General features: G+C 42.4%; 1 protein-coding gene across 2 annotated transcripts; it reads right to left on the reverse strand.

Annotated features, from left to right (window-relative positions):
• Nucleotides 1-1,109: 1,109 nt before the first annotated feature.
• Nucleotides 1,110-20,040, reverse strand: LOC105855456 (UDP-glucuronosyltransferase 3A2-like). 2 transcript variants are annotated; one of them, XM_076007971.1, is made up of 7 exons: nucleotides 19,784-20,040; nucleotides 18,409-18,510; nucleotides 13,364-13,478; nucleotides 7,657-8,188; nucleotides 5,387-5,534; nucleotides 3,788-4,007; nucleotides 1,110-2,192 (listed from the first exon to the last, which is right to left on the reverse strand). In XM_076007971.1, exons 1-7 carry the CDS (start codon nucleotides 19,875-19,877, stop codon nucleotides 1,916-1,918), a joined length of 1,488 nt encoding a protein of 495 aa, XP_075864086.1. In that variant the 5' UTR covers nucleotides 19,878-20,040; the 3' UTR covers nucleotides 1,110-1,915. The 2 variants fall into 2 exon arrangements, with proteins under 2 accessions (XP_075864086.1, XP_012591885.1); XM_012736431.2 differs by having other exon boundaries at nucleotides 5,303-5,534.
• Between the last annotated feature and the right edge of the window lie 1,256 nt (nucleotides 20,041-21,296).

A 21,296-nucleotide genomic window follows, 5' to 3' on the forward strand; every position in this document is an offset into this window, starting at 1 on the left:
GTCTGTCAATCTTTCCTTTGAATTGTAGCATGTATATTTAAATCTATCATGTTTCCATTTCTCCCACTTATTCTATGTTTCTGTCCATCTAGTTTTGGCTTCCTTTGGAAACTTGGATATTTCAGGCCACTAAACGCACATCATCTAACTTCTGTGGAGGGGTGTCTGTCTCACTGGCTCAGGCAAACGGGTACCCAGTGCACAGGTGAACCAGCTTCACAACCTGAATTCTGTGGACTCACTAGCCTCCAAAAAGCCTTCTAATAGGAGTTTGGGAGATAGCTCTCTTGCAATCTGACATTTATTTTTTTTACTTTTGGGAAGCTATCAGTTATTTGAGTTTAATTTTAATTTTTTCTTCTTGTTGATCTTTATAGTGCATATGGCATGTAATCACATGCAGATTGTGGCCACCCAAGAAGGAGAAAGTCCTTCTGACATGCTCCATTTCCTCCATCCTGACACCCACCTCAGCATTTTCCAAACCTTAATGCCAGCCAAAAGGGAAGAGAGTTAGCCAACATGTGGGTAGGCTTGGCAAAAAACACACCACGCATGATTGCTCAGGCGAATTCTAGCCCCTATCAGTAAGTCTAAAGTCCCATCCTTCTATACATGATGGGAAATTTAGCCATGGATACATACCTCCTACTCATTTAATACAAAATCATATATATGGATGACTGCCGAGCCAGACTGACTGACTCCAAAGAGAATCCATTTGGAAATCATATTTCTACACAACCACAAATAGGGAGGCTTTCACCCTTCTTATAGCACCTAAGGCTTAGTGCCCACTGCTGGTGACAACATGCAGCCCTCGCTGTGTTGTCCTTGGTTCCAGCACAGCCTTGGTTCAACGATTCCTTCCCTCTTCTGATCCACACAGTGATCAAGGGCTCGGGCTCCAACACTGAAATCACCTGCTCCTCTGCCTATCTAGGGGTTCCAAAAACACTCAGAAATTCATTGAGCCCAACTCAGTGCCATGTGCTTCCTCAGGCCCAGCCAGAGACTGTGACCAAGAAACAGAAGACTGTGTTCCCCTCATGTCCGAGATTGCTTGCTGCTTTGGTGTGTATACATAGGCCAAGACAAAAACATCAGAAAATTGTTCACTCTGGAGTATTATTTGGCCATTTTCCATGTTCTTCAGACACTACAGGTTGGATTACCCAAAGAAACTCCCAGATGCCTTTGTCCTTGTCACCTGCCAATGCAGACACTTTCCAGCTTCCTTATAATCTTGACAGCCGGATGATGGAAGTCTGGGCAATTAGGACAGAAATCCCTTCACCAGTGGGTCAGTGTTTGGGTTGCAGGGGAAATATTCTGTGAAAGCTTTTACTTTCCTGGAAATCTGAAAACCCTCAGTCTCCCTGCCTGATCAGCCAACAAGGAGCTATCTGTGGGCACCAGAGGCAAGTTCCAAATGTGAAGCTCTCCAAGGGTGTGCCTGACCCTGAATGCATATGCATGGGACAGGCTTCCTGAGCCCTGAGTGTGCAGGAGCAGCAAAGACAAGGGAAAATATGCAAAGATAATCCCTGACAAGTGCTGACAGGAGTGAGGGCAAGACGCTGAGGTCTAGACATGGAAGCTGTCATGGTCAGGCTTAGTGATGCCCAGAGGGGCATGAGAGGGCAAGTGGGCCTGGTGACTGGAAATCTGAGGGTAAATGGTCCAAATCACACAGAGATAGAATCACAGCACAGCCCTTGCTGACTGGTGTTTAAAGGACATAAGTCCTTGGTAAAGATTCTGCTAACAGGACAAAGCCCGTGAGGTGGAATCTGTAGCAAATTAGCAAATGGATGTGATGTGGAGAACAGGTTTGCCAGAACTGATGGGAAGCCCCCAGGAAATGGAGATTGTGCCCACCAAACACACCCGTCTCCAAGGACTGTGCTCGGCCTCAAGTCTCCTTCAGCTTCCTGGCCCCACACAGCCACCTGGACACCACCCTCAGCAGCTTCCCACAAAGCCACACGGCGCCCAGAGTGAGCCCCAGCAGGAACAGGAGGACATCCAGCAGGTACTGCTCATGCCAGGGCTGCTGGAAGGCATAGGGCTTGAGGTGCGCAGCGCCCCCTGTCTGCAGGATGTGGTCGATCCAGCCCACCAGCCGCTGGGCGGGGGTCAGGGGGTGGGAGCGTCTGATGACACTGGCGGCCACTGCTGCAGACTTGTACCTGTGGGCAGAGATGGGGTGGGGCCGTTACTGATGTGACCTCACAGGATCTAAACATGTGAGCCTTTTCTATTTCATGCACTCAACACCGTGATTAAGGAAAATCTCTTGGCCTGATTCTATAAAAATCTAGGTAGGTGTCTTTGAATAGTTCAGGAATGATACCTACATGTAAAAAATCCATGCTTAATTCTAAAAGAGCCCAACTGTATAAAAGTAGCTCAATCTGGGGCTCTTCAGGGCTCTGACCTCTAGCTGGGCTAGGAGGCTTACTATACACCACAGGAAAATTATATGACGTAATTATTATTATATGAATTCAGGGAGCACCTATGGTGTGCCAGTGCCTGCACTGTATGAAAAATGTCACTCTGGGGACTGCCAGGGCGAGGACAATGAAAGCACATCCCTGCACCAGTAAAGGTCATGGTCAGAGCTGAAATCCCGGACTGCTGTCTGCATATGCACCACAAGCTTAATACTATCTGTGCTTGACTGAAATCACTGCTGTAACCGTCTTGAATTCTTAAACTGAACAACAGGAAACCCTACATTTCCATTTTACACCAGACCCCACAAATTATAAATCTGGCCCTGGAGATGCAGAATATCTGGGGGAAAATCACAGCCCAGAATGACTCCTTCCCAGAGGACAGTAAATCAGGGCCATTGGGGTGTAGGTCTTTAAAAAGGCAACAAACAAAAGCTACAAACCTGTTCTTCAGGAAACGAATATCCACAACACATGACATTGCAAATGTATACAATTCTTTTGCAGTTATCCAACACCTGGAACTTAACTATTCTAGGGCTAAGAACCACGAGCTATGTGGTTGCTTAGCAGTCATTCAACTGGAAGTGCTTGTGTGTCTCCTACATTCAAAGCAGTAAATTAAGCCTTGAGGATTATGCTGTTGAAACTTTAATTAGTTATTTACTCCTTCTGAGATATGAAAAAGAAAATGTACACTTCTATCTTCACATGACGTCACTGTGCTTGACGAGCAGTTAGTTACCTGGAGGTCACTGGGACCTTTCTATAGCTCACTTGACCAAAACTCATTAGCCACTTACTTTGTGGCAGGCCCTGTGCTAGGCACTGGGAACATGGTGGAAAATGAGTGAACACACTGCTACATTCCTGAGGATCAATATTGTCTTCTCTCTAGTGTGGGGGGATAATAAATAAACCATAAACAAATGAGGTAACTACAGTCCCCAGGAAGTCTTAAGGAGGAAATGATATAGCTGGGTGGGACAGAAAAGAGGCCACCCAGGATGGTCTGGGATGAAATATATGAACAAACAAGTTAGAGAATAGACTGAAAGTCATGAAGGAGCCTCACTAAGAGGAGCAGAGAAGGAGTGTTAGATAGCAGCATAAACAAAATCCCAAGTGGAGGAAGAACGTGGAGCATTTGGAGAACAAAAAAGTAACATCTTGCCTCAGCTGGATTCCACTAGAAGAACTGCAAACATAAGAGTTCTCACAGAGCCCCTGTGTATGTAGTTTGGGTGCCCCAAACACAAAAGGTAGAAAATTATTCTTGGCATCTAAATTAAATTGCTGCAGTCTTGCTCTCAGAGGACACATACCTCTTGTCTTCCATGACTTGTTCCATCTTAAGAGTCAATGTCTCTGCCTTCAGCTCCTTTAAATTAATAGAGACACCAAGATTTTTGGCTTCTACTCGGACCATGTTTTCTAGCTGGTCTCCAAAAACAGGGATGCCCACCATGGGCACCCCATGCCGGATGGCCTCCATGATACTATTTTGCCCGCCATGGGTGACAAACAGACGGATGCTGGGGTGAGCTGTTGCAAAGGAGAAAAGGGTGCAAAATTCAGGATGAAACATTTCAGAATACCAGATGGAGCAGGGAGGACACGAGAAAAGCCCCAGGGGACCTAGAGGTGTATTGGAGCCATTGTATAGAATGATGTAGCTTAGGGCACATCCAAGGAAGCAGTTCCAAAGTGCTGAATTCCAAGCCATGCCATGTATAGAGCCTTCTCCAAGCCCAGGTAAGATTGAGAACCCAGGGAGTTCTACAGAAAAGAGGGCTACAAGGCACATATGCCCCCTCCATCCATCCATCCTTCCTTCTCCCTGTCCTTTCTGTGCTCTCTTTGCTTCTCTCATCTCTGTTCTGTCTCTTGTGTTTCTCTCTCTGTCTCTACCTCCTCAGGCTGTCTGTCCTGAGCTCTTTGTTATCCACTGACAACTAATTTCCTTTTTTTTTTTTTTTTTTTTATCTCCTGATTCATTCTTTGCCATCACAATTCAGGGGTTGTTGGACTGTTACGGTAGACTCCATTTCGTGACACGTCCCTTCAAAGCCAAGCTGAGATCCTACACATAGGTATTTCCAGTTCCATCCCCTCCCTCCCAACAGTGCTTAAAGCTAATGAAAATGACTGTTATCATGAAGAGTCCATCTAACCCTGTGTCACTCAATTGTAACACATATCAAAATCTCCTAGCCTCCTCTTGGAAATGAGAATACTGGGCTCTACTCCAGAATTAACTAAACAAATTTGCAGAAGTGGAGGCAGGAATATGTTTGATAAATATTTCAGGTATTTTCAGCCGTATCTTGGTTATGAGCATTTACTAAGTGCTGTGCATCGGGTGTCTCTAAAAAGCAGTGGTTTTTTAGATTCAGAGAATGTCTCTGTGTGGTTTGTGTTTGTGTAATGACATGTGGCGGATCTGCTCCTCACAAAGCCATTAAACAGAAGGGCAGTGTCCACCTGGTGTATGTTCTCAGACTTCACAGGTTGTCTTGCATTTTGGGTGAAATGTTCCAAGACTAAATGCAATAGGGTTGAGGAGACGTGACAGGAATATCACTACTGGCTGCACACATCATGCCTGGGATAGAAAAGAAAGAAGAAAGTTGGTGGTTTTGGCATCTCATCCCATAGGAAAAATACACTGATTCCTCAAGACCTCCAGCTGGTGGCTTCCTCTTGTCCTCTAGAGTCTTACCCTTACCCATGGGCAGCTTCTTCTCTGGCAGGGACAAATGCCCAGCTAGAGGTCTGAGCCCTAAAGAGTCCCAAAGCAGGACAATGGAAAGAGAGTAGCGGGCCTGGGCAGCCCTTACCCAGGAGGTCACTCTGAGGAAGCCAGTCCATGAGTTTCACATTTGTGGACACGTTGACATCTTTGGGCCAGTGAGAATGCTTACACTTCCATATCACCCCTTGGCGGAGGTGGGCAAAGGCACTGTTCATCTCCTTAAGGACTTCCTGTAAGGTATTCATGTTCACTACGGAGCCCATAGCCACAAGGACAAAACCAGAGTCCCCGAACCTGGCAATGAAGTTCTCCAAGTCCTGGAGAGAGATAAATAAGCAAATGACATAACACAATTGCTTTTGAAAGCCTCAGCAGCAGCAGAATGCAAGTCACACTGTTCCCTGACACACCCTCTCATCAGTTCCTCTCATCTGTGCCTTGACATCACCGTCCTGAAACAGTTATCATGGCCCCTGGGACACTCAGCTCTCCTGCACTGTCCGCCCTGTTCACTGTGTGGGTGAGAACAGCTCTCTTCTTTCAAACCCTGACCCCAGATTCTGGGCTATTCCTCCCCCTGCACCCTGATTTTATTTTCAGGGAGTCACGGTCATCTGAGAGATGTCCAAGGCCAGACCAGAGGTGGTGGTCTGAGACTGCACCAGTTGGGGGTCAGTGCCCAGCATGGGGAGTGGGCTTCTGGAGGCTGGAATGGAGAAGCTGGGAGAACAACACTGTCATCAGCAGAGATAGAGGCAGAATAGGGTAAGGCTCCCCCCACCCACACACAGTGTGGATCCTAATTCCACAATATTCTAGGCCACTGATCTACATTGATGCTTCATCCCCCACCACAGTGCCTCACCCACAGGACTGCAAATGATAACCATGTGGGAAGGATTGTATAAAGCAGCCATGCCCAGCCCCAACGGCACACCTGAGCAGCTTGCATCTTCAAGTTCCCAGGCAGCTCTTAAGGAAGGCTGGTGTCTAGTGTCTTCACTGTGGCTTTAACACAGATTTGTCAGTTCTTATTTCCAAATATGTCCTCGACCCTGATTGTCTCTGCACTTCTGCAGCTCCCCTAAGCTCCCAACTCCTCACCCCTTTAGGTGGTTGAGCCACAAATAGATTCTACACAGCTCACCACTGTCTGATTTACCATCCCAAAGGACCACTTTAAAACAGCCTTGCAACCTGCTCTATAACTACAAAAGCAACCTAACACCATTGCATAAAAATTGGAAAATGAAGAGAAGATCTTTTTAAAATAGCATGTGTGTCTCACACATATTCCAACCCTCACTGCCATTGTTATCCTCACAACAATTTCCTCCTTTTACTCTATGGCCAAGGCCTGCCCCACACTCCTGACAGCTAAAACCTCCACTCAGTCCACCTTGGCTTTACTGGTGCAACAGTCCAGTCCGTCCAGCCAGACTGCCCAGGGGACACAGAGTCATGGTAATCCCACTTCCACCTCCTCATGTGGGCCCAGCTCTCCCAGCCTGGGGTCTCCCTCCCAGCTTTATTCCTAGAGCTCCTGCCACCAACACAAGGCCAGGGAATGAGGGGTGGACACTTTGGTGACCTGAAGGCCCAGGCCAAGTCCAGACCCTCAGGGCCACTCAAATGCATGGTGCTGGGAAGGTCACTCGTATCACCTGCGCCTCCATCTTTCTTCATTTATGAAATTGGAGAGGATCACACCTACAGGGGCAGGATGTTGTACATGATAACTGCTGAAAAATGGCAACCCAGTGCTGACAGACAGCAGGCAGGCAATTAATCTTATTTGTCCTCCTTTCTAAAACCTTCCACAGGAGTACCTCTGAGTCCAAACTGCTTACTCAAATCACCAAAGTATAAGATACAGCGGCCTGAGCCCATCTAGACAAATCAGATCACAGGGTCTAACTGGAGCCAGGAGCCAGGGCTCTATAGACAGGGACCATGGGATGACACCTGCAATTGCAGAGAATGCTGGATATGACACCTGCTTTCTGGCTGTTAGTCAGTCCCACACAGCCCGTACCATTTACTCCCTGTCTCACAGCACTGTCACTAAGTAACTCATTTCCATGCATATTATTGCATGCAATGGCCACTAACTACACTTTTATTGGACATGTGGTCATGCAAAATGAAAATGACAACAGCAACTGTCATGAATTGCTTATCACATCCAGCCTAGGACTAGGGTGAGGCAAGACAGCAGCCAGGGAGCCCACAAGAGGAGGCCTCAATCTCGGGACCATGGAGACCCAGAACTGTACTAGCACAGGCCTGAAGGGGAGACCCTCCTCCCACAGCAGGCCCTAGGGACCTCCCTGACCTGGCTTTGCTTCAGTCTCAGGATCCTGGTGGCACAGGGCAGCCACCAACCATGTACTGAAGGCCTTGGCATGAAATCCAAATTAGTGCTAAGGGTGTACTTACTTGTGGTACTGGTTTGGTGGGTTTGGCCATTAAGCCTCCAACATAAACGGTGTTGGGAAGTAGGGGCCGGGCAAAGTCAAAGGCAAAGTCAGAGTTAACAAACCACAGCTCTGCCTTCAGTAGGAGTTGAGACAGAACTGGCCTCGAGCCTTCTGGGAAATGCTCCTTAATGATGTTGTCATACATAGACTGAACTTGCCATTGCCTCCTGGAGAAAGTAAAGAAAGTCAGAAAGTTCTTCACTCGGCCCCAGAAGTCCATGTGGTCAGTTAAGGAGGAATGGAATACTGGAACATAAGACAAGGAGTTTGGGAGCCCAAAGTGCACAGTGCCAAATGTGGTAGGAAGAATGGACACAAATGGCTTGCCAAGCTTCTCAGCAATCAGGAAATGGCAGTAGTCAAAACTTTCAACTATCACCAGGTCGAAGTTCTTATTCTTTAAGGAATCCATGATATCCCTTCTGTTTAGCAAATGACTGCACTGAAATCCCAGTTGTTCCACAAGCTTTAAATAGTTTTGAAACATTTTCCTATAAGAAAGAAAATAAATGATGAATATTCATGGGAAGTATTAAATTCACAATACATAAAAGAATCATGAGATACAAAGACAATATCTTGGAGAACCAAGAGCATATCTAGCAGTAGTCCATACATTCAATCAATTTCCCACAAACACACTCTGCCATGGTCATTGTCTTTCCAATATTTCTGCTTCCTAGAGGGCACCCTTCTCCCCTCCCGTTTCCACCCAGATCCAGATCCCACCCACCATCATGGCCAATTCAAGGTCCTTCTCTTCTGGGAGTTGTCTCTGACAATAGTAGATCTCACAGTTCTGTGTCTCCGTGATAAATTCTGTCATGCTCTGTTTAACCCTCCTTTACACACTGACTTTTTTTTTTTTTTCGGCATATGATGGGGGTACAGATTTTAAAGTTTCAATAAATGTCCTTTCCCCCCTCCCCCCACAAGTCTGAGTCTCCAGCATGACCATCCCCGAGACAGTGCACATCTCACTCATTATGTATGTATATACCCACCTCCCGCCCCCCTGCCCAATACCCTATTACTGTAGTACCTATGACTTTTTATGAGTGATTTTCTTTTTTTCCCACCTAGACTTATATGTAATTTGATGATAGACTTTATCAATATCGATAATATATGCTAATTTTTTTTCATTGTGTGTTTGTATATGAGACATTGCCTCACCGAAGAAACACTGATCGTATTAGAAGCAAAAATCTCAGCCAAAAATGAAAATTTCATGTGTCTTTGTCTAGGAGTTAAGCAATAGAAAAAAAAAAAACTAAAGACAACCTGGTTTTGAAAAACATTATTAGCCTTTCCACTTCAATGTAGGCTGGAGTAGTCAGAGGAGAAAATGCCAAAGCTTTACTAACATTTAATTAAGACTTTGCCTGCTACTATTCCAGGGACCTTTCTTCTTGCAATTCTTTCCCTTCATTGCCTGCAAAGAATATGATCCTGTCCTCCAGCATGCTAAGGAAATTGATGAGAATGCCCAGGCCAGAGCTCATAGGTGGCAGAGCAATAGATATCAGGGGCCTTTTGACTGCTTACAGGTCTGAGAGAACCAATATCTTGGCACACCTGTAACCTGTACATCACTACACCATTGCCCTTCAGTTAGGGATTGCCCTGAGGCTGAGAACTTATTATGCATAGGCATATACCTGCCTAACCATTAGGACCAGCTTCAAATCAAACAATGAAAATAATTGTCTGATATCACCTTTTATTGTTTATGCTTAAAAATTCACATAAGAAAGGAATATAAACACTTGCCAGATATTTTGGATAATTTCAATAATGCAGTAAAAGTCTTTAGTATACAGTTCATTAATGATATTTAAAATTAAGCTAATAAATTTAAAATATTTTTAAGAATATACTGTTACTCGAAACTGTCCTTAAAAATATTAAACTGGGGGAGAACAGGCAAGACATATACTTATATAACTAACTCTGCAAGATGATATAAACTAAGTGTCAAATGGGTGAGTTAGATTAGACCTGCAGCGGTGGGAATACAGTCTCCCAGCTTGACTGATAGAGAAGGTTTTGGGGGAAATGTCAGATTTATATTCCACAACATCAAGAATGATGGAATCCTCCCCAACATATTTTATGAAGTGAACATAACCCTGATATCAAAACCAGGAAAGAATGCAACAAAAAAGAAAACTACAGACCAATATCCCTTATGAATATAAATGCAAAAATTCTCAACAAAATCCTAGCCAATCGAATCCAGGCGCTTGCCAAGAAAATAATCCATCACAACCAAGTGGGCTTCATCCCAGGGATGCAGGTATGGTTCAACATACACAAATCTATAATGTAATTCACCATATAAACTGAAGCACAAACAAAGACCATATGATCCTCTCAATAGAAACAGAAAAAGGATTTGGCAAAATTCAACACCTTTTTATGATAAGAACGCTCAACAAAATAGGCATAGACAGGGCTTACCTAAAAATGATACAAGCCATATATGACAAACCCACAGCCAATATCATACTGAATGGGGAAAAATTGAAAGCCTTTCCACTTAGAACTGGAACAAGACAAGGTTGCCCACTATCTGCACTTCTATTCAACATAGTGCTGGAAGTCCTTGCTACAGAAATCAGACAAGAGAGTGGAATTAAGGGCATCCAAATGGGAGCAGAAGATATAAAACTCTCACTCTTTGCTGATGACATGATATTATACCTAGAAAACCCCAAGGATTCAACCAAGAGACTTCTTGAACTGACAAATGAATTCAGTAAAGTCCCAGGATACAAAATCAATACACTCAAATCAGAGGCATTTATATATGCCAACAACAGTCAAAGTGAGAACCAAATCAAAGACTCAATTCCCTTCAAGATGGCAACAAAGAAAATTAAGTACCTAAGAATATATTTAACTAAGGAGGTAAAAGACCTCTACAGGGAGAACTATGAAACACTGAAGAAGGAAATAGCAGAGGATGTAAACAGGTGGAAGAACATACCATGCTCATGGGTTGGCAGAATCAACATTGTTAAAATGTCTATACTACCCAAAGTGATCTACAGAGTCAATGCAATCCCTATTACAATACCATCATCATTTTTCACAGATATACAAAAAATAATTTTATGCTTCGTATGGAACCAGGGAAGATCCTGTATAGCAAAAGCAATCCTAGGCAATAAATACAAAATGGGAGGTATCAATTTATCAGACTTCAAACTAAACTACAAGGCTATAGTAATTAAAACAGCTTGTGACTGGCACAAGAACAGGGACATTGACCAGTGTAACAGAACGGAGAACCCAGATATAAAACCATGCTCATATAGCCATCTAATCTTTGACAAAGCAGACAAAAACACACTGGGGAAAAGAATCCTTATTCAATAAATGGTGCTGGTAAAACTGGATAGCCACATGTTGAAGACTGAAACGGGACCCACACCTTTCACCTCTCACAAAAATCAGCTCACGCTGGGTAAAAGACTTGAACCTTAGGTGTGAAACTATTAGAATTCTAGAGGAAAACATTGGAAATACTCTTCTAGACATTGGCCTATGCAAAGAATTTATGAAGAAGACCCCAACGGCAATCACAGCAGCAACAAAAATAAATAAATGGGACCTGATCAATTTAAAAATCTTCTGCAAAGTCAAAGAAACCATCAAGAGAGCAAACAGACAACCCACAGAATGGGAGAAAAATTTTGCAAGCTGCACATCCGATAATGGGCTGATAACTAGAACCAATTTGGAACTCAGGGAAATCAGCAAGGAAAAATCAAACAACCCTATCAAAAAGTGGGCAAAGACATGAACAGAAACTTTCCAAAAGAAGACAGAATAATAGCCAACAAACATATGAAAAAATGCTCAACATCTCTAATCATCAGGAAAATGCAAATCAAAACTACAATCAAAACTCCCAATTTCCCTGTTCTTGTGCCAGTCCCAAGATGTGGAAACAACTGAAGTGCCCATCAATACCTGAGTGGATTAATTTTTTTTTTTTTGAGACAGAGTTTCACTTTGTTGCCCAGGCTAGAGTGAGTGCTGTGGCATCAGCCTAGCTCACAGCAACCTCAATCTCCTGGGCTCAAGCGATCCTACTGCCTCAGCCTCCCCAGTAGCTGGGACTACAGGCATGTGCCACCATGCCCAGCTAATTTTTTTTGTATATATATTTTTAGTTGGTCAATTAATTTCTTTCTATTTTTAGTAGAGACAGGGTATCGCTCAAGTTGGTTTCGAACTCCCGACCTTGAGCAATCCTCCTGCCTCAGCCTCCCAGAGTGCTAGGATTACAGGTGTGAGATACCACGCCCGGCCCATGAGTGGATTAATAAAATGTGGTATATGTATACCATGGAGTATTCTTCAGCTGTAAGAAACAATGGTGATATAGCACTTCTTGTATTTTCCTGGATAGAGCTGGAAGCAATATGGAGATACTTAAAAGTGATACAAGTGGAGCTACCATTTGATCCAGCAACCCCATTACTGGGCATCTACCCAAAGAACAAAAGTCACTCTATGAAAAAGACACCTGCACTCAAATGTTTATACCAGCACAATTCACAATTGCAAAGATGTGGAACCAACCAAAGTGTCCATCAGTACATGAGTGGATTAATAAAATGTGGTATATGTATACCATGGAGTACTCTTCAACTATAAGAAACAATGGTGCTATAGCACTTCTTGTATTTTCCTGGATAGAGCTGAAACCCATTCTACCAAGTGAAGTATCCCAAGAATGGAAAAATAAGCACCACATGTACTCACCAGCAAATTGGTATTAACTGATCAAGACATAAGTGGACATATAGGAAAAACATTTATCGGGTGTTAAGCAGGTGGGGGGGAGGGGATGGGTATATACATACATAATGATTGTAATGCACACCAACTGGGGGATGGACACGCTTGAAGCTCTGACTCGAGGGGGAATGGGGGGCAATGGCAATATACATAACCTTAACATTTGTACCCTCATAATATGCTGAAAAAAAAAAAACACCACTACTTACAAGCAGACTAGAATTTGCAAGGAAAGATATAGGGTAAGGTCACTGTAATTAATCAAGATAGGCATGGGTTTCTTTATTTTCTGTTTGTTGTCTTAAGAGTAAAAAGTTATATGTTCCTTTGCATTATAGATGAAGCAAAAAGAGTCAGTATCATGTCTCATTTTGTATCAGGGTGATTCATTTATAACGGAACTTTACATGGCCAGACATCAAACTTCTGTAAAGCAACATTCATAAATCTTCCCTTTATATATAAGTTTGTGAGAGGAGAAGGGACGAAATTAAGTTGGAAAATATTCAACAGTAAGATAGTGAGAGGCATTTCCCTGTTTCTGTTTTGGGGAAATTCCAGACCATCTTTGTAGATGAAGTGTTGCAAGGAAGTCCGAGAAGGAACAGTCTTTCAATTTGTATAGATATACATTAATGCTCATAGTGTAGGAAGGACAGTATAGAATAAGAAAGGTTTTCCAGTAACTGTACCAAATCCACCGACCTATTTTATACACATCCACCTATCATCTATGTATCTTTCCATCCATCCGTCCCTTTGCCTTATCCTCATTTCAATTATGCAGTCATCCACTCATTTATTTACATGATTAAAATAGTAACTCTTTGGTTAAAACAATAAAAAAATACCTTTCATTGTAACCTTCTTCCACAAACAAACTTGAAACCTTTTCAAATTCCTTTTGATAGTCTTCAGGTGGAAACCAACTAATAACTTGGTATGATTTTTCTTCCTCTTTAAAATCTAAGAAAATAGCAATAGATTAAAAAAGGTAAATATGCCACACAACATGGTAACACTAGCATAACAATGACAAAATTTGCTTATTCTAATTATTTCACATTATAAGAATGTTTGATCTTTTAAACAGTTTTACCTCATTTTGCTTCTTTCTCATTCATTCAGTCTTATACACTGATAACTTTTATTGAGACTGTACAATGATTCTGGGTTTATTTTTCAATTTGAATATATGAAAGCTCCATGTAAAGCTTTCATTTAAAGGTATAGCAATTTTTCTCATTTTACAGGCATGAAAACAAAGGCTAATTTAGTTTAAGACAACCTGTCAAAGCTGCACACATAGAAATTGGCAGAGTTTGTATTGAAATACAGTATGAGTCTGTTTGATTTCAGAGCCTCTGCTATTTCTGCTTGAGAAAAAATTCATTTTCATAATTTAAAGTGATACATGCAAATAATTTTTTATTCAGTCAAAAAGTCAGAAATTGATCTGCTCCACAACACCAATAGTGCAACAAGCATTGGATACTAGTGATAGACATGATCATTTAAATAGACATAAAATAAAAGGGAAAATATGAATCACCAGTCCCAAGATATTTTGATATGAACTGGGCAAAGAAAATTAGGTTTTAAGGACTAGGAATAACTCTCTGGTCTCCAGTTCAGCCCTCTGGGCTTGAAGCTCTGCCCTCTGGGCTCACGGCTTCACCCTCAGAGTTATCCTTCCTTTTCCAGGAAGGCTAGCATGTGTTTGCAGCTGAGGAGTTTATCATCTATTTCCTACTTGTAGAATTTTGGCTGTCCAACAGCCTAATTTCCTGTCATCGTCTCTCTCTGATCCTTTCAGTCCAAATTGGTCATGGATTTGCTGGCATAAAATTCTCAGGTACCTTGCAGCTCTTCTGTGTATGTCATGGGATGTCAATTCACTCCTTTCTGATAATTTCATCTTTATTTTTGTTTTCTGCCACTATGGGTGAAGAAGTCCACGAGTCATATACCTAATTGCAGGATAAGCCATTGGGTGGCCTTCAACTGACCCTGTTCCTACCTCCACTTTCTCACCTAAAGTTCTCAAGAATAACTGTAGAATGTGCTGGGAAGGCAACATCTTGAGATAGGAAGAAACTGGCTTGAAGAGCCCATGCTTTGTTCCTGTCCCCACTAGAAACAGGTTGTTTTTCCATCTTTAGCCCAGTATGTCTGGTTTCCCCAGAAGATAAAATCCCAGGTGGGCTCCTTTTCACAGGCCTTCATCTGCAATACATGTGGGGCATGCTCACCTGAGACTCCATTTGACCCAGTCAGCTTTCTGAGCCTTGGGGGACCAGCTGGCAATGAACCCTGGGCTTCTGTTATCCCTTGCTGCCTATTCATAACTAAGAAATCCGGCCGGGCGCGGTGGCTCACGCCTGTAATCCTAGCTCTCTGGGAAGCCGAGGCGGGCAGATTGCTCGAGGTCAGTTCAAAACCAGCCTGAACAAGAGTGAGACCCTGTCTCTACTATAAATACAAAGAAATTAATTGGCCAACTGATATATATATAAAAAGTTAGCCGGGCATGGTGGTGCATGCCTGTAGTCCCAGCTACTCGGGAGGCTGAGGCAGAAGGATCGCTCGAGCCCAAGAGTTTGAGGTTGCTGTGAGCTAGGCTGATGCCACGGCACTCACTCTAGCCTGGCCAACAAAGCGAGATTCTGTCTCAAAAATAAAAAAAAAAAAAAAAAGGAAATAAATCCACCTCATGTAATCTGTATAGAATGTGTTCTGTCTTACCCAACTCAAACGAGTTTGTCACCAGTACACAGTGAACCTGCCTCACACTAATCTCTTCAATGAGCCTCTGTGTGACTCAATACTCTCACTTTTTAATCCTTCAGAGACATTAGCAAAAGCTTGTCCAGCCACACAATTGGCTTTCTTTACAAGAGAAAAGGATCCACAGGTTTCCTGACATTGACACCTCTAACTTCAGAATCTGTTATAATCCTAATAGGCTGAGAATTTCCCAAAACATGAAGTCCTGGTTCAGTTTTGCCTAACAGTTCTTTCCTCAATTTCTCTCTTTCCTCTCACATTTTCCTATCCACCACAGGAAGACATTAACATTTATATTTCAAAAAATAGTCTACTTATGACGATTTTCATAGCCTCTAAAGCAATATAGATTTTCTCTACAATATTCCTTTTTTCTGTTAAAGAAAGTGAAAATCTCAAGAGTACCTCCCAATTCCCTATGTAAAAGGAAAGGTAAAGGCCTCAAGTACCTGTGGAGACTGGCCTCACACATCATTCATCAGAGAAATTCCTTACTGGCCTCCTATAAGCAAGAACTTGCAATTTGTAACTTTATGTCTGCAGGCTAAGTATAGCTCCTAAAAGTAAAGTCTTTTTGTTCCCACAATTATACTGAATTACAAGTTTATCTGCACAGGTGCAGAACAGAGACAAGGCAGGATTAGACATTCTTCCACCTATCCTTTGGATACATAACTGAGCTTCACACATACATAATTCATGCTTCCTTCATTGCTTTTTTTCTCTTCTAACATTCCCCTTATCTTATGTAAAGTGTAGATTTTCTAGAATCTCACAAAAATATAATCCTTTTGTTTCACTAACCTCATGCCTTTTTCTTTCTGTATTCCCTACTGCTTTTTAAATACTGAAACTTCCAAATTGCCCTTCAGAATAATAGCCACAGATCTGTCTGTGGTTTGTGTTTATCCTTGGTGAGTCCTCAGCTTTGGCTTAATAAATCTCTGTTAAGAGATCTTTACCTTAGTCACTTATTTTGGGTTGACAAAGCAGAGCAGTAACCCTTCTGGCTTGCAGCAATTCCACTGGTGCTGGGGTCCTGGCTAAATGTTTACTGAAACCTACAGTGAATTTCACCAAGGCCAAATAGTGGCTCTCTCCTGAGGTTCCTTGATTTCATAAAATTTTTGGTTTGATATCCAAGGTATATTTTGCCAGGAAATACCTCTAAGGAGTTTTTCAAGCTTCCATTTAGAAAGGTTAATTTCCCTGCTTTTTGATGAGAGAATGTAGCATAACCTTTGGCCCATCTCCAAATAAGGAGCTAGTCCTAGGTTATGTACTAAGAGGTTAAAGTTTATTGTGAGTTAACTATAACTTCTCCTTATGCTTAGGTATCTCAATAACATATTAATTGTGTGATTGCATCTTCTATTTTTCATTTTGGTCTGTGTTACATTAGATTTAAACAACTGTTAGTCAATACTGACAAAATCTCTAAATTATGGGAAATGAGGCCTTTAAAATCAATTAACACCCTTTCAACTGCAGTACACTCCTGGTTAAAAGAAATCAAAATATTACCCTATTGTCATATTTATATGTGTGTGTGTGTGTGTGTGTGTGTGTGTGTGTGTTTTCCTATTCCTCCTTCAACTTTGCCATCTTCAGCACCACATGAACAAACAAGCCTAGAATAAACTTCTTATGACTCAAATCCTTTCATAAACTTGGACAAAAGGCACCACTGACTTCTTTTGAAGGATCTGCTGTTTTCCTTGCAGAATCTAAAGTCACAGACAGTTTCCTCTCAGGTGCACAACTCTGCTCTCTGTTGTACTGTGTTACCTGATCTTTTTGTGTTGCCTGATCTTTTTGGCTTTTGAGTTAATTTTGAAATTAACTTTGTCTTCCTCTAGCATAGCCCAAACTCCTTTTCAAGATACAGTATATTCTTTCTCTCTGTCTCTCCTCCTCCCCTTACCTCTGCATTCCACTTATACATAGTACCCAGAAGAGTCAAATAATAGAGAAATAAAGCAGAACACTGGTCCTCAGGGGCTGGGGCAGTAGGTAATGGGGAGTTACCGTTTAATGCATAGGGTTCTAGCTTATGATGATGAAAAAGTTCTGGAGATGGACGGTGATGAAGGTTGTACAACAATATGAATGTCCTTAAAGTTACTAAAATGTATACTTAAAATGGTTAAAATGGTAGGTTTTATGTTATGTACGTTTTACCACCACAAAATATTAAAAAAAATTTTAAAGTTTATTAAAAATTTATTTTAAAAGTCTGAACACTAACCAAGCCTGAAGTCACCCTCAAAGTTTTATAACATCTCAGAATTTTGTTCCTCAAATATGTTTGCTTTCTGATTATTTTATATTAAGGCCTGAGCAACATTTCCTTATTGAGCAATCCAGAGTCTCAAGTCCTAAACACACCCAAATTGCCCTTCAGAATAATAGCCACAGATCTGTTATCACCCTGCCACGAGACCTTGAGCAAATCTTACAAGTTCTCTTGGCTTCTGTTTTCTTGTGAGTCACTGGAGAAGAGGTGACAAGGTTTATGAGGCGCTTTATTTTAGCTAACACTCTTTGGATTTGATGACTCACTTAAAATTTTCTGACATGGCTATGTACATTCTCATGGGCAGCCATTTATTTTTCAAGAATCCATGATGATCCCAATGATAGATTCTATTTTAGCTGTCTGAATAAGGGGCTCCCAAGAAAACTTCCTCAAATTCCAGATATCATAAAAGAGTAAAGAGCTATCTGTGATATATAAGAAGAAAAGTGACCATTACATAGAATAAATGTTAAATATGGCCAAATCCTTTGTTCAATAAATTTCTAAGCCATAGAATAAAGAAGAATTTATGAAAATAATGTGTATAATTTGTGGATGATTGCTTGGGGTGGAGTAGAAGTCAAATAAAGGAGAAAAATATGAGAGTATGGAGTGTTGAGTCCTGGTAGACAGGGCTTAAGAAGATTTCTAACAGTTTACATGCACATACATGCACACACATGCACATACTTTCTTCATTCTTTCAGTTCAAATACATTTTTAAAAATATTTTGCTAAGCCTTTCTATGCAGAAGGCATTTTCCTCTTTTCCTAGAGTAAAAGAAATCAAGAATTAGTGAGAAAAGATACCTGATATTAAAGAATTTCCTCCCTGACGAAGCATGGTGACATGATGACCATGATCTTGAAGAATCTCAGCGACCCGGCCCATCAGCAGATAATGGCTTCCACCTAGGAACAATGCACAGCTTCAGTTCTATAACGCTGAGAATACAGTGTCTGAGGTATGTAGGGTGATTAAGTTGAGGAGAGGAAGGGTAGGGAAACAGGAAATTGACAGTGATTAGAGGAAGATACATTTTGTCACTCTCTCCATCTCCCTCTGGGTAGCACACATCCCATGCACCCAGAGCATGACTGCCCAAATGGTTAACCAGTGGAAATCCTCCATCAGAGATTGTCCCTTGTGACTCACAGTCTCTAAGCAGTGTGATGAGCTTCTCTGTGTTTAGGCTTAGGAGTTCCTCACCCTAAGCTAATGCTGCATTTTGAAAAAGGCCTTATGCTGATACCCTATCCAAAGGAAGTAACTGCATTGGTGGAAAATATAGGCACGGTGTTGCACATATCATTGTGGAGAGTAGTCCTAAGAGACAGTCAATCCATCAGGGCCTTGATTCTTGGTGATGTAAAAGGGATCTAATAGAGCCTATGATGTGTTGAAATAAAGTCTCAGAGAAGCTGCATCCTGGCATGACCACTTTACTCTGACACATTGTTCTCGTCAATCATCATTCCTTCCCTTTGGGAGAAAAGTAAACAAAATAAAACTAAGGGAACAAAATGCAGAATTCACAGTCCCATGAGTCCTTCAAAAACTTTCAGTAGCACAAGTTAAAGGAAGAAAGGTCAAAAACGTTCGAATGACCTGGGTCCTCCCTCAGTCTTAGACAGTTCTGCAGGTTTCCTGTGGATGAAAACACTCCATTGTCCTTACTGTCAGGAAATACCTCCCCTGCTCTACCTTGACTCTGGATGCAGCTTCAGAAAATGTGCAGTGTTGTCTCAGGAGTGCCTTCCCTGACCCGCAAGAGCCTGAAACTGCTTGTCATAAGTTCTACTGAAAGCTACTGTGCATCGCCATCCCTAGGGTTTAGGTGAGCCTCTGACTGTCCCATTGAGCCCTGCAGAAGGCAGCCCGGGAGCTTATTCTGCTCTGTAATGGATCAAACCTCGGCACCAGCCCTGCACAATGGGGAGCACATCCTGAATAGAAAGACAGAGGGAAGCATTTTGTGTTTTCTCCAAAACTATCTTACCCATCTCAGCAATAGAGGCTCCTCTCTGCCCTACAACCATGTGAGTTCCACTTCCTTCCAGCCCAGTACAAAAGTCCAGGCTGGAAAAACAAGTGCATGACCTTCTGATCAATCATGCTTCACCTGAGCCCTGGAAGCAAGGACAACTGTGCCACCTCTGTCTAGGTTTCTGACCAAGCACTCACCCAGTGTAGACATTGTCAGGATTTCCGCAGCCTCTGAAAGCAGGATCCCAGGGAGAAGGGAGCCCACTAGAAGCAGCACCCAACGCCCAGCCATGCTCTCTCTTGCAGAAGCCACAGAGCCCAGACTGGACGGCACACCCTGGGCTGGGCTAAGGAACCCTGTATCCTTCAGTGAAGCAAAGGTGCTCACTGTGAGCTTGGAAAGAAGTAGGAGAAAGCCAGTTTTCTGTCATCTCCTTTGCAGTTCTGCCCTCCTCCCTGGGTGCTCCTCCATTGGGCAATCTGCTTCTCGCACCACCAGCTATCAATAAGAGGGTGTGGTGAGCTAATCCTTAACCCTGTTCTGCCCATGTAATTATAGCGCTATCTGCCTTGTAAATAGGTACTATGAACTAGAAAAGGAAAGATCTCAGTAGATCATGTTTATGACAGCTCCACCCCCAAGTCACCCACATCTCTTTTATATGCTGTCCTGAATTCCAGTGCTCTACTTCTCTGCCAGCTGCCTCATAATGACCCCATGCTGCCATCCTGATGCCCCATTTCCCCAGAGACCTGCTTAAAACTTTTAGAGGCTGTCACAAGCTCAAGATTTCCCTGGAAGGGAATCCCCAAGGTGATCATTTTATTACCTCTGGCTCTCTCCCTTAGGATATCTTTAGAAGGTGACATTCATGAAGAGGAACTAGTGAACTCTGGAAATTCAAGTCTTTACCTGGAAGATTAAACTTCTAAAGGCAAGACTGTAATTCTGAATGAGCACATAAAATAGGATGGGATCTTTCCATAAATTCCTCGAGCACAAGCTGAGGCCAGTTTGTCATATCACCCCCTTGTACTTTTGGCCTGGGGAGGGCAGGGTCGCCATGCCCAGGACTCACGTTTTTCTTCCCTATCCTCAAACCAACACTAGTCTTAGGAAAGGCTTTCAGGGCAACTCTACACAGGCAGAGTAATGCTTCAGTGGATCATGTGTACAGGGCGAGTGGGCCCTTGACTTCTGTACTATTACTGTTTTAAGATTAGTAGGTTAATTTTTTCATATTTAAATTTTTTATTTTTTTTCTTTTTATTTCAGGATATTATGGGGATACAAATATTTTGGTTACATGTTGTAACTTTTCCTCACCCAAGCGAATAGAGGCTTGCCCTTCCCCCATACAGTGCTCACCAATTCCATTAGTTCTGAGTTTACCCACCCACCCCCAACCCCCAGTGAATATTACTACCACGTGAGCACCTTAGTGTTGATCAGTTAGTGCCAATTTTATGGTGAGTACATGTGGTGCTTATTCTTCCATTCTTATGATACCTCACTTCGGAGGATGGGCTCAAGCTCTATCCAGGATGATATAAGAGGTGCTACTAGATCACCATTGCTTTTTATAATTGAGTAATATTCCATTGTATACATATACCATATTTTATTAATCTACTCATGGTGAATTGTGCTGCCCTAAACATTCGAGTGTAGGTGTCTTTATTATAGAATGTCTTTTGGTTTTGGGGGTAG

This window comes from Microcebus murinus, chromosome 11 (assembly GCF_040939455.1).
Source record: "Microcebus murinus isolate Inina chromosome 11, M.murinus_Inina_mat1.0, whole genome shotgun sequence".
Lineage (NCBI taxonomy): Eukaryota > Metazoa > Chordata > Mammalia > Primates > Cheirogaleidae > Microcebus > Microcebus murinus.